We start from the raw sequence: 13,930 nt of genomic DNA on the forward strand, positions 1-13,930 counted from the left end.
ATTGTGATGAACCATAGGCTGATGCTGAGGTTGAGAGTATAGGACTTCTTACATGAGATTCTACAGACTCGCTTCTTGTTTACAATAACGGGCACCCAACACATTAAAAGACACAAATCACCTGATGACAAGAAATTCATGGTTGCTAACCAATTTTGCCTCTGCCACTAACATCAACACACAATCTTCCCGATTTCACAGCCAAAGAAGAGATTGCAAGATCAACTTCGAGGATAAACCAAACAATACAGAGCAATATCTCCTCGAGATGGGTATGAAAGTTGTCAAGTTCTTTTGGCTTTTGCTTCACATACTCTTGATTGATTTGCTACAACATAGTAGGAGCCCTACCAAACTTCCTAACATCCTTAGCCATGGCTATTAAACCCATTACAAGCCAGTAAGAAAGCCATTGGTAGATGCTTGGCCACGATTATTGAACCCACCGTCACTGAAGCGACAAGGGCAGACATCACAAGGAAGGTAAGCAATCACTCAACCAGTAAGTTTTTTTGTAAATTCTTCCTAGGATCTATGCAGCCCTTAGAAAAGTATTTAAACCTTGTCATCATACAAAACTCAATTTTAAGTGTGTGCAACATTGATGAGTTGTGGGCAGCACATCTCGGCTTTTTACAGGCCTGTACACAGACAATATTTTTTAGACATTCATTAGGGAAAGCATTAAAAGTCCTCATTCAATGTGTAAATCACATGGTCGTATAGTAAAGTCTCGCCTGAGTCCAGCTCTCTTTAATTTGCAGCAATGTGCCTCTCATTTCACACATCATAGATCATTCTCCGCACTGAAGCATTCCATTGAAATGGCACTCACCTATACTTCCAAGGCAAGCATCCTTTCTTCAGCACGACATGCGGTCTGCGGTCTTTCATGCTGGACCACACAACCATCTTGCTACTGTGCCAGGCAAAATCATATTTTCTTGGTCCGCCAAGATAAAATGTCTTCAGTCCAAGCAGCATAAGACCTCCTGAGATTTGGGTGCCCATTCTTCTCTTTGAGCTTCCATTCCTCTCCAGGTAAGGAGTTGATGATATCTTCAAGCTTAGGGCATGGCTCCTTCTCTTCGATGACTAGGACAATTTGGGCATACTCTGCCGTAAGTGCACTCAATAGAACAGCAACTTTATCTTACATCATCCAGTTTTGCTTGGATGAGAACACAAGTTGGGTGTACATACTCTTGAACCTACTGATGAGGGCCTAGAGCTCTTCACCTACCTCCATGACAATTCTGTACAGGTCCACCTTTGAGTGCTTCATCAGGAACTCCCATGCATTGTAGGCTGAAGTGGCCTTCTAAAAAATTGGCATAATTGTCATCTTGCAGACCATAGTCCTAAGGCTTATGCTAAGATGCAGCTCTTCTAGGTCTCCACACCTCAAAGGGGGGAAGGACACCACTCATCCTCAAAGATAAAGACGATGGGTAGGCGCCAACAATGTAATGTGTCTGACTACGGCAACCTCCCCATTATATCTTAAACCACCTCCGTATTGCATCTCGAGATGCTGTGCAATGTGTATGAAGTACTCATATTCAAAAGTCTCTCCACACAAATCCAAGCAGTCCCAACCTCTGACACCAATACCATGTATCTCAGAAAATGACATAAAAGGAGATCTCTATCTGCAAGAGGCAATCTCTAGGCTAAGCCTCAGGATGTCTGCATGCACCTCGAGCGAAAAAATCAGCAGGCAACTGCATGGATAGAGGAAACTCTGAAAAAGAAAAAGTCTGGCAATGAGACTCTCTGTCCTGTCTGTTTAGTAGGTGTATGTAAGTTACCTTGCTGTGAATCCAGGCCTGCAAAGAGTTTATAAATACTTTTGACCCTCATCCCTTAGACCTAAGTGACTGAATGCATTGAGCACATCAATAGCAATAATTGCATTAGGGGAATATCTTCCCTTGCTGTGAATCCCGGCCTGCAAAGAGTTTATGGATACTTTTGATCCTCATCCCTGAGACCTAGTGACTGAATGCATTGAGCACATCAATAGCAGTAATTGCATAAGGGGAATATCTTCTGTTGCATCAAGTGGAAACATCCAAACCTTTGTTGGCCAGCCATTGCTAGGCATACATCCCTAAAGTGCCGTTCAAAAGGTTACATCTGTAGTGAAACGATTGCTTTGCATTCGGGTGAAAGCAGGCAAGAGCCCCTGCTGGCATAGGTTGTCTATCAATGCATTCTGAGAGACAATAGCACATTGGGCACACGCACCAACCAAAGCCTTGCAAAGCAAAGTGTTTTTTATTTCACCAACCTCGGGCTAACAATCTCATCACAAATCCGTATGTCAATGTCAGCATCGTGCACCGTGCCAAACAATGTCAAGAAATTCAAGCAACCTTGATCGCATCTGCCTTACATACTGCCCACTTTATCGTCTTACATAGCACCAGATCCCTTTGAAATGCAGGTATATGTATCTCTTGAGAGAAGCCTTCCTATGCATATCATAAAAATTGAATACATTTGTGGACACTAAAAGACTGCATGCCTTGAGCAAATTTAACAAAACTGATTGTATTTAGGGGAGATGCCCTCCTGTTGTGTTGGTCATACATGGGGCCAAGAAAAAAATCTGTAGCCCGAGCACCATAAGAGCTCCAAGAAAAAACCGTCAGAAGCCCCTTACCAAACCTCTTTTCTTGCCTTCCCTTGTTTCCTGCGGATCTGCGTGCCTTCCTCCTCCTCCTCTTCCTCCTCCTCCTCAAAACATTCATTGCCTGCATCTAGTTCATCGCATTCCGAGTCCTCAAAATCAAAGTCCAACGCACCCGAAGCTGCATCCTCCCCCTCTTCATCTGAGTCGGACAGCTTATCAGGAGAAGTAGCAACTTTCTTTCGACCTGCATTAGCCCTTACCATTTGAGTAGCATACATACGTGGCCCCTCCCATGCCATTTTGGCAATCTTCATCCTCCATTGTAGTAGAGGATGATCTTCAATAATGTGAGCCTCTTTCTTGCCCAGTTGAACATGATTTTCTATATGCTCAGAATAGGCATAGCCTTCCCTCAAGAAAACTGTCTTTATATTCCCTTTGAGACTCAGGTAAAAAATGCCAGGGAGGCCATTTACAAGCTTGCCGACGCTCTGTGGCAGATCAAATTCTTCGCGAAACCGGCCAAGCAGTAGCATGAGCGCCCTCTTTTCAATGGTCAATGATAAGAACTCATGCAGAACTGCTGCAACCCTCTTTTGTGCCAAAAGGGTGCCCTTGGGTACCCAGCTATGATCTTGATATGGGGACACATAGGGAAGCTTCTGCCATTTCTCTAGTAGATCAAGAGTCTTCTTCTTCAGAAACATGCCGGGAGAAAGGGCGATTTTGAACTCAAGAGGCTGCCCTCGAGTTTGAATCTCACCTTTACCAGCTTTCAAGGCGTTTTCTTTGGCCTTCTTCTCAAGTTCAGAGATCGCAATCTCTTCATCCCATGCCGCTAGCTCTATAAAGGGTGATGGGCCGCTCCCCACAACACGGAAGTACTGGGGATAGGCAGGGACTACCCTGGTAGCAAAATCCGCAGGTAATCCGAATGCTTTTCGTGCAAAGTCAAGCTTGCCAGACTTGATGCGACGATCCTTAGACATCATAAGAAGCTTTCTAAGAGTCAGTACAATTTTCTCCTCTGTTTCCCGGTATATTTGTTTCTCTTCTTCAAGGAGATCGATCATGGCTTGGGTGAGCCTGCAATACACTTGGATTCCCTTTGGAAATGAGAACAATTCAAACATGTTTGGGTACCTCTTGAGGAAACCTCTGGCACGAACAGGCTTTTTCGCAATCCCAATCTGTTTTTGCTTGATGTCAAGATACCTAACCCTGATGAATTTACCCTCCTGCCTCAGAATCAAGGCCTTAACTTTCAATATGGGACGTAAAACCTTATCAATTTCTGCGTGAGCATCCAGCATTCTATCAACCTTGAGCTTGATCTTGGGAGTAGACATGAAACGCTTCTGTGCATAACAGAAATAAGAAGGCGAGCTTTGCTCATGGAGATGAAGATGGCGATGATATACTGAGCTTCCAAAGAAGTTAACCGAAGAGAGGGCAATCGAACATGGGCTTCTGCTGCGCGAACCAAGAGCTTGAGTAATGGAAGCCTCCTTGTCACAAGTGGAAGCAGAGGACGTCCTCTGCAGACGAATGCATGCACCATTTGGATGAGAAATTAAGAAGAAGTTAGCGACTTGCGAGCTGGTGGGCAAGGGAAGTTCTGCAGAAAATTTGAGCTTGTGGAGCACCCGCCGTGCCATGCTTCCCCTTAAATCTCTAAACCCAGAGTGAAAGGTTAAGGGGGTTCTAACATAGTTAAGCAATACGCAATAGAGTGTAGAATCAAAATATAACTTGATTGAATTGAAAGAGTGATTACATGGTGTGCTTAAATAGCACAAGAGAGGCATCTTCCACCACATGCATGAACTAAAGAGAGAGAGAGTAGATTTTTGGATCCACTAGATGAGTGTTCTCTTGCTTCCACGTCTACCTCTCCCTCTAGTGAAGGTACACGCATTGTGTGTGTGTGTGTGTGTGTGTGTGTGTGTGTGTGTGTGTGTGTGTGTGAGTGAGAGAGAGAGAGAGAGAGAGAGAGAGAGAGATTTGATTTTTTCCCAAAGCAGAAACCCAAAGAATTAGCATGTGTATGGGGCTTTCCAATCTCAGTGACGCTATTGCCTACGCGTGCATCTTGAAGGCATGTGGCTCTACGCAAGATGCTCTTGAAAGAGATTCGTGCTTGGCACTACCTAGGTCCATATGTATGTCAAATGTGGTGCACTTCAGAAAGCACAAAAAGTGCTTGGAGAGCTAATTGCTCGGAATGGCATGCAACTGATTGCGGGATACGCACAGCAGGGCTAGATGCAATCACCTACGTGTGCATCTTGAAGGCATGTGGCTCTACACAAAATTCACTCTGATATTGTTAGTTAGGGGTTGCAAAAAATGTGGTGCTTGGCAATGCCTTGGTTGATACGTATGCCAAATGTGGTGCTCCTGTGCAGGATGTCATCTTTTGGACCGCATTGATTGCAGGATATGCTTGACAAGGCCAAGGCCAAGGCCAAGAAGCTCAAACCTATTTTTTGTAAATGTGAAGCGAGGGCCTTTCTCCAAACGCTATGACCTATGCGTGCATCTTGAAGAACTGTGGCTCTGTGCAAGATGATCTTGAAAAGAGATGTCGTGCTTGGCATTGCCTTGGTCGATATGTATGCCAAATGTGGTGCACTTCAAAAATCACAAAAAGTGCTTGAGAAGCTTACTATTTGGAATGGTGTGCATTGATTGCGGTATATACACAACAAGAGCAGCGACATAAATGTCTAGGCTATTTTCAACGGATGCAAAGTGAGGGCCTCTGTCCAAATGCAATCACCTATGTGTACATCCTGAAGGCATGTGTTCTGTGAAAGAGGTTGATATGGGCTTTAAAAATCACTCCTCCTAAGTTGGTTCATGGTGGAGGCCTCTATGACATCTTCCCAACCCTGCCACATAGAACATGGCCTCCCTTGAAGAGCATGTAGAATCCTGGGGAATATGCAGAGGGTAAGCTCTTTGGCTTGGCAAGGGGTGTAGCCTTTCCTACAGATCATGCCTTGTGTTGTTGCTAGCCATAGGTAGCAAGGCGTGCAGGCAAGAAGCTCTGGGTTGTTTTTAGGAGATGCGAAGCAAGGGCCTTTGTAATAGAAATCGCCTATGAACTTTGAGAGTAGCGGAATTAGGGAATTAGATAAAGCACTTTTGTGAGATTACTTTGTGAGCATAGCTGGTGAACTTAATTGGTGGTAGCAACATAAACATGGTACTTAGTTAACTTGGCATGAACAATACTTTTGCAAGAGAGAGAGTTTAGAGAACATGACAACAGTTGAGGACCGGATTCATATGGAGCCGGTCCCCCCTCCAATAGGCATTTGTATTATAGTTTCTCCCATCAAGAGAGACTTCGTACAATACAATCTTTGTGTTCCTTGTGACCTAGGTGATGCAATGAAGATGGAAAGCTTCATGCATCACAAGCATAACATAAACTTTGTAGAAAGCATTAACTATGGCAAGCCTCAGTTCCAAGGCCTCAAACACCTTCGAAGGTGGAGAGAGCTAGCGGGGAATGAGGGTAGGGAAGAGGAAGAAGAAACATTTCATAGGAGAAAGAAATAGTTCCTCACTTATTATCACTCTTCTTGTTAGCATACATAATAGCATAGTAATGAAGATGGAGAAGATGGCAAGCTTAAGCATTGAAGCATGGCTCTTGGCTGGATTTGCATTCCATAGCCAAGAGTGTTGGTGTAGGCTCTCACTTCTCGACAAGCTTGGAGAAGGAGGTGGAGTTCCTCCACTTTCATCAAGTGAGAATGTACTAGAAAAAGTGAGTGTGTGAGAGGTGTATACCCCCAAAGCATACCCCTTGCTTCCTTTGGGCGAGCCCCCCCTTTTTGCTCAATCTTCAAGCTTATTGGACTCCTCTCCCCTAGCCAATCACATGCAACATGCATTTCAAGCACATGGGTAGTCTTTGGACAAGTGTCCTCCTTATCCCTTTGACAGAGAGAGCCTGAAAATATCTAGATATTTGCTGGATGGAACTAGAAGCTCATTGGACCCCTCTTTAGCCCAGCCAATAGCATTAAAGCACACCATGTGGCTAGGCATAGGGAGAGTCTGACATGTGTCCATGTGTCCCTTGAGAAAAGGGGGTGGCCTTTGGGTGAGTGGGAGGTTAAGTCAAAGATTCCCCTAACTTTGGGGCTTTCCCCCTCCTTTGTAGGGTCTCTTTTTGACTCAAGCACCTTACCCCCAATGCATGGGAAGCTTCTCAAGCACCTTCCTCATCAAGCATGACAAGCACCTCAATCACCTTAGTCATCAAGCCTGACAAGCACCTCAAGCACCTTAGTCATCAAGCACGACAAGCACCTCAAGCTTAGGTTGGGTTCCCACCTCAAGCTCAGCCCTAGCTTGCCTAACATGTATATTTGCTTACTCTAATGTAGCATTGGAAGCATTGACAAGGTTCATACTATCCTTGAGCTGGATTCCTTGCATCCATCTAGCATCTTCAAAAAGGATACTTTTTGAACTTAATAAGATATCATCACATAATCTTACCATGTCGTAGTACCTTGTCTTCATGGCAAAGGATAGCTTCGGGTTGTAGCACCTCCTCTTGGTCTTCTATTTCGGGAGGGTCTTCAATAATTGGTTCACTTGGTGGCTCTCCTTTGTAGGGCTTAAGTAGGCTCACATGAAAAGCATTGTGTATGAGCCAATGTTGGGCAACTTGAGTTGATAAGCCACTTCATTGATTGGCTTCAAAATTTGAAAAGGATCATAGTATCTTCTTGCTAGTTTAGCATTATACTTTTGATGGCCCATAGGATTTTTTCTCGTCGTTTGCCTCAATCGAGACTTGGAAAACTTAACTAATACCCAATCTTTTTCTTTGAATGTTGAGGCCCTTCTGTGCTTATCAACAACAGCTTTTTGCCTTTGTTGAGAGATGGATATAGCCTCATTAATCTTTTGAAAATATTTTTGCAGGTCATGGCTATACTCATCGGCAGCGAAGATCTTCCCATGTACTTTAAGTAGCAAGGGACTTTTAGATCTTCCCTCTATAATCTCAAAAGGTGTTTTTCCCGTAGAAGTAACGATAGTATTATTGTACGCATACTCTACAAGAGGTAAGTACTTTTCCCATTGTGAGCGTTAATTTACTTCTATAATATAGGTCTTTAGTAGATCAAGAATCGTAAGATTGGCTATGTCACTTTGGCCATCCGTCTGTGGGTGATAGGCTGAAGAGAAATTCAATCTTGTACCTAGATTTTCAAAGAGACCTTTCCAAAACTTACTGGTCATTCTACAATCTCCATCTGACACGATGGATGTTGGTAATCCATGGTGTTTGAAAATATGGGATAAGAAGAGAGTTGCCATTTGGTGTGCCTTAATAGTGTTTTTGACAAGAATAAAGTGTGCTTGTTTGCTAAACTTGCGACTATTGTCCATATTCCCGAATTCCCACGGATCGACTTGGGTAATCCAAAGATAAAATCCATGGATATAGTCTCCCATGGTGAATTAGGGATTGGCAATGGCTGGAGTAATCCAAGTTGCTTCCCTCTATCATAATTGGTCTTTTGGCATACCACACATTTTGAAACATACTCTTGTATGTCCACTTTCATGGTAGGCCAATAAAAGTATGTCTCTACTCCTCAAAGAGTAGGTTGAATGCCTCTATGCCCCGTATAGGGAGGAGCATGGGATTCATACATGACTTTCTCACGAAGGGAGTGGGTAACACATAGCCTATTTCCATGGAGAAGATAACCATCCTGCAAGATGAATGGTTCCTCTTTCTTCCCCAAATCAAGGGCTGACATTATGTCTTTAAAGTCAGGGTCTGTAATGGGAATGGCCAATGAACTTTGAGAATAACGGAATTAAGAGAATTAAGGTGAGCATTTTTGTGAGATCACTTTGAGAACATAGAGGGTGAACTTAATTGATGGTAGGAACATAAACATAGTAATTAATTAACTTGGCATGAACAATACTTTTGCAAGAGAGAGAGTATTAGAGAATATGACAATAGTTGAGGACCAGATTTACTTGAAGCCGGCCAAAAGGCGTTTGTATTATAGATAGACTTTGTTACAATACAATCTTTGTGTTCCTTGTGACCTTGGTGATGCTATGAAGATGGAAAGCTTCATGCATCACGCGCTTAACATAAACTTTGCAAAAAGCATTAACTATCCCAAGCCTCACTCCCAAGGCGTCAAACACCTTCGAAGGTGGAGAGAGCTAGTGGGGAATGAGGGTAGGGAAGAGGAAGAAGAAACATTCCATAGGAGAAAGAAATAGTTCCTCACTTATCATCACTCGTCTTCCTTAGCATAGCATAATAGCATAATAATGAAGATGAAGAAGATGGCAAGCTTAAGCATTGAAGAATGGCTCTTGGTTGGATTTGCATTCCATAGCGTGTTGGTGTAGGCTCTCCACTTCTCAACAAACTTGGAGAAGAAGATGGAGCTCTTTCATTTTGCACTCCACACAAATGAGAGAATGTGTGTGTGTGTGTGTGTGTGTGTGGGTGGGTGAGTATACGCCTTCTCTCATGCTTGGTCCACCTCTCTCTCTCTCTCTCTCTCTCTCCCTCATTATATTTTATTATTTCATTTGGACATGTGTCGTCTTTTTTCTCTTTGAGAGAAAGAAATTATTTATTTATTTTTTTGTATCTAAATTTTCGCATCACAAAGCGAAGAGTTGTCGGTGTAGGCCTCCCTTCTCACAAGCTTGGAGTAGGTGGTAAGCTTTCCATTAAAGCTTGAGAAGGAGAGAGAGTCTTCTTTACTTCACACATGAGATTGTGTGAGTGTGTGTGTGATAATGCCTTGCAAAAATCAGCCCCCTCTCTCTCTTGGTCGACCCCTCTTGCTATTTGCTCATGCTACAGTCTCATTGGACCTCCCTAGGGCTAGCCAATGATAATTAAGCAGTATAAGTGATAGCCTTCTGACATGTGTCCCCCTTTCCCCTTTTGTGAGAGCTTTATGTAATTAATAAATGCAACTAAACTCTCATTGGACCCCTTTGCCTCCTGGCCAATAGGAATCAGGCAAGCCATTGGGCTGTTGAATGCTCATTGGACCCCTTGGGAGACTGTCCAATAGTCTTCTAGAGAGCTTAATTCTCATTGGTTCTTTTATTAAAGTGTTTTTAAATATATTAACCTAGATTTACTCTAGCCTAATTCTCATGGGTCCACCTCCAAGGCCATCTAATAGGGACTGGGTATACCTTGTGGGCATCTGGGCTAGGGAGCTGACATGTGTCCCTCATTCCCTTTGTGTAAAGGGAGCTTGTGTGTGTGTGTGTGTGTGTGTGTGTGTGTGTGAGAGTTTCTCTCTCATCCCCTACTCCCAAGGCTCGCCCCCTCCTATGTAGGGATTGATAAAGACTTTTGGGACACACACAAAGCATCCAATTCCCCCCATGCTTGACCTTTGGACACAACCTTTGAATTTTGGAACCTTAGCATTTTGGAAGTCTTAATGGGCTGAACCTTAGGGTCTTTAAGCCCATTATTGCACATGGATCTTTTGCAGATGGCCCCCCCTTTGGATCCCTATTTTCCCTCCTTTGGATCCCTATTGTGGCCGGTCTGCTAGCTTAACCAATATTCTAGCTTTTTCTCCCCTGGCACTTCCCCATATTAAATGATCAGTTTAACATGAGAAAATCATTTAGGAGAATTAGATATTGATTATTATGACATTACCTCTCTCTTGAAATCATAGTCATCCTCGACTATGGGGTAGAGAAGATGAAGCATATTCATAAGTCCTTTTCTTAGTGGGTAGAGGATCCCTATGTTACCCTACGACATCATTCCACAATGGATGACTAGTCCATTTGGCGCTTCAGAGCTTGAGGCTGCCGCAAGCATGTCTGCACATTAGTCTTATCAATCTCCATAGTAGAGTGACAAGCTCTACTTGGTGTTTGGGAGACGTCGTCTCTGCAAACTTGATCTAATCATGCATACTACGTCATTTTTTTGCACAATAAAGAAAAAGAGAGTCTTATAAGACAAAAAATTTGTTCATTTTTAACATTTTGTATATTTGCTTACTTTTGGAAAGCATTGTAAGCATTGACAAGGTTTAGCTTATCCTTTAATTGTATGCCTTGCATTCATCTAGCATCTTCAAAAGGATAATTCTTAAACTTAATAAGATATCATCGGATAGTCTTACCGCCTCTTAGTACCTTGTCTTCATGTCGGAGAATGGACTCGGACTGCAGCACCTCTTCTTGGTCCTTGATCTCCGGTGGGTCTTCAGTAGTTGGTTCTTGAGGTGGCTCTCCTTTGTAAGGCTTTAATAGGCTCACATGGAAAGCATTGTGTATGAGCCAATGATTGGGCAACTTGAGTTGATAGGCCATCTCATTGATTGGCCTAAGAATCTGGAAGGGACCATAGTACCTTTTTGCTAGTTTAGCATAGTACTTTTGGTGTCCCGTAGGATTCTTGCCCGTCGTGTGCCTTAATCAAGCCTTGGGAAATTTTAATAAGACCCAATCATTTTCTTTAAAGGCTTGGGCTCTTTTGTGCTTGTCAACAACAACGTTTTGAGATAGAGATAGCATCCTTAATCTTTTGAAAAGATTCTTGTAGGTCTCGGCTATACTCATCTGCAGCGAAGATCTTCCCATGTACCTTAAGTAGCAAGGGACTTTTTGATCTTCCCTCAATTACCTCGAAAGGTGCTTTTCCTATGGAAGTATGTACAATGTTATTGTAAGCATACTCCACTAAGGGTAAGTACTTCTCCCATTAGGATCTTTGATCTACTTCCGTTACATAGGCTTTTAGTAGATCGAGAATTGTTAGGTTAGCTATTTCACTTTGGCCATCCGTTTGTGGATGATAGGCCGAAGAGAAGTTTAGCCTTGTCCCTAAATTCTCAAAGAGACCCTTTCAGAAATTACTGGTCGGTCTAGGATCTCTATCTGACACTATGGACATTGGCAAGCCATGGTACTTGAAAATTTGTGAAATGAAGAGGGTTGCCATTTGATGGGCTTTGATAGTCTTTTTGACAGATATAAAATGAGCTTGTTTACTGAACCTGTCAACTATTGTCCATATTCCCGTATTCCCATGGATAGACTTAGGCAATCCAAAGATAAAATCCATGGATATGCTCTCCCATGGTGAATTAGGGATTGGCAAGGGTTGAAGCAATCCAGGTAGGCCAATAGAAATATGTTTCAATTCCCTTTAGGGTAAACCGAATCCCTCTATGCCCGCGTAAGGAGGAGCATGAAATTCATACATTACTTTCTCACGTAGTGAGTTAGTAACGCATAGTCTATTGCCATAGAGAAGATAACCATCTTGTAAAGTAAATGGTTCTTCTTTCTTCCCTAATGCAAGGGCTGAAATCACATCTCTAAAATCGGGATCAATAGCATACTCATCTATCATTGAAGATAGATCATTGTGAGTTGCTATGGTAACCGCATTCACTCTCGGCCGTCTTGAGAGTGCATCTGCTACTTGATTATGCTTGCCAGCAATGTGAGCAATATGAAAATGAAATTGCAAAAGGAAATTTTCCCACCTCATTTGTTTGTTGGAGAGCTTGGTCTGCGTCATGAAGTACTTAAGACTTTGGTGATCCGTTCGCAGAATGAAAGGAGTCCCCAATAAATAGTGCTTCCATGAGTCTAAGGCATGTAGAACTGCAAGGAGTTTCTTTTCATATATGCCTAGAGCTTGCTCAACAGGGTCGAGCCTTCGACTTTCATAGCCTATGGCGTGCCCTTCTTGAAGCAAAACAGCTCCAAGGCAATCACCACAAGCATCACATTGGACCTCAAATGGTTTTGAGAGATCCGGTAGTGTAAGCACAGGTCGAGAGATAAGATTTTCTTTAAGCTTTCGAAAGCATTGTTCTCCTTAGCAGACCATGTATACCTAACGCTTTTCTTTGTTAGGTCATGTAATGGTCTCGTAATTTGTGAGAACTTTTCTATGAAGCGTCTATAGCATGCACACATACCTATAAAGCTTCTTAGTTCATGAAGATTCTTTGGTTTAGGCCATCTTTTTATTACCTCTAACTTTGATGGATCCATTTGGATGCCATCTTGAGAGATAATGTGACCTAAATACTGAATCTCTTGCAAGAAAAAATCACTTTTCTTTCGATTAACATAAAGTTTATTCTCTCTTAAAACTTGAAATATTACCTGGAGGTGTTGCTTGTGTTCGTCTAATGAATTAGAGTAGATGATAATATCATCAAAGAACACTCCAGTGAAGGTTCGATGAGGCTTGAACAGCTTCTCCATCAAGCGGTTGAATGTGGTTGGTGCATTGATCAAGCCAAAAGGCATGACAATGTATTCGTAAAGACCAAATGTGGTATGAAATGCGGTCTTTACAATGTCTTGATCAACTATCCTTATTTGATGATAGCCACTTTTTAGGTCAATCCTACTGAAGTAGGTCGATCCTTGTAACTTATCAAATAGGTCTTCTACCTGTGGAACGGGAAACGTATTCTTGATAGTGATCCTATTTAGTGCTCTATAGTCGACACACATACGATATGTGCCGTCTTTCTTTTGCACTAATAGCACAGGTGAGCAAAATGGAGATGAGCTAGGCCTAGCCATGCCCTTCTCAACTAACTCATGCACTTGCCGCATAATCTTCTCTTGTTGATCTTGAGAAACTCTATAAGGAGGTTTGTTAGGCAGTGAACTTCCTGGAAGAAGTTCAATTGCATGGTCATCATTACCTCGTTTAGGAGGTAGCTCACAACGGATGTCGTCAATAAAAACATCTTGAAACCCCTTGAGAAAATTGGATAACTCTAATTCCTTTTGGTTGCTTTTATTTTCTTTTGCTAAAGCATTAGGTTCATTTTGAGAATCTTTAACAAAAATCATGTACACAGAAATAGAGCTCTTTATTGACTTGTTGAAAGTTGGTGTATGTACAATGGGTATAGTGTTACCCATTTCCTTAGCATCTATATACATATCATTTTCCCTGGACTTAAAGAAGATTCTCCTTTCAGGGAATTTAACATTGGCAGCCAGGCGATCAAACCATGGTGCCTGTCATAATAATCAATATCTAATTCTCCTAAATGATTTTCTCATATTAAACTGATCATTTAATGTGGGGAAGTGCTAGGGGAGAAAAAGCTAGAATATTGCTTAAGCTAGTAGACCGGCCACAGTAGGGATCCAAAGGAGGGAAAATAGGGATCCAAAGGGGGGGCCATCTGCAAAAGAGCCATGTGCACCAATGGGCTAAAAAGACCCTAAGGTTCAGCCCATTAA

General features: G+C 42.5%; 1 protein-coding gene across 1 annotated transcript; it reads right to left on the bottom strand.

Moving 5' to 3' along the window:
* Nucleotides 1–395: 395 nt before the first annotated feature.
* LOC147432124 (protein ROOT PRIMORDIUM DEFECTIVE 1-like) lies at nt 396–4,377 on the bottom strand. Its single transcript, XM_086492130.1, has one exon. The coding sequence runs from the start codon at nt 4,294–4,296 to the stop codon at nt 2,665–2,667; it is 1,632 nt and encodes a 543-aa protein (XP_086348256.1). The 5' UTR covers nt 4,297–4,377; the 3' UTR covers nt 396–2,664.
* Nucleotides 4,378–13,930: the final 9,553 nt, after the last annotated feature.

Source organism: Adiantum capillus-veneris, chromosome 20, assembly GCF_014529385.1.
Source record: "Adiantum capillus-veneris isolate H3 chromosome 20, ASM1452938v2, whole genome shotgun sequence".
Taxonomy (NCBI): domain Eukaryota; kingdom Viridiplantae; phylum Streptophyta; class Polypodiopsida; order Polypodiales; family Pteridaceae; genus Adiantum; species Adiantum capillus-veneris.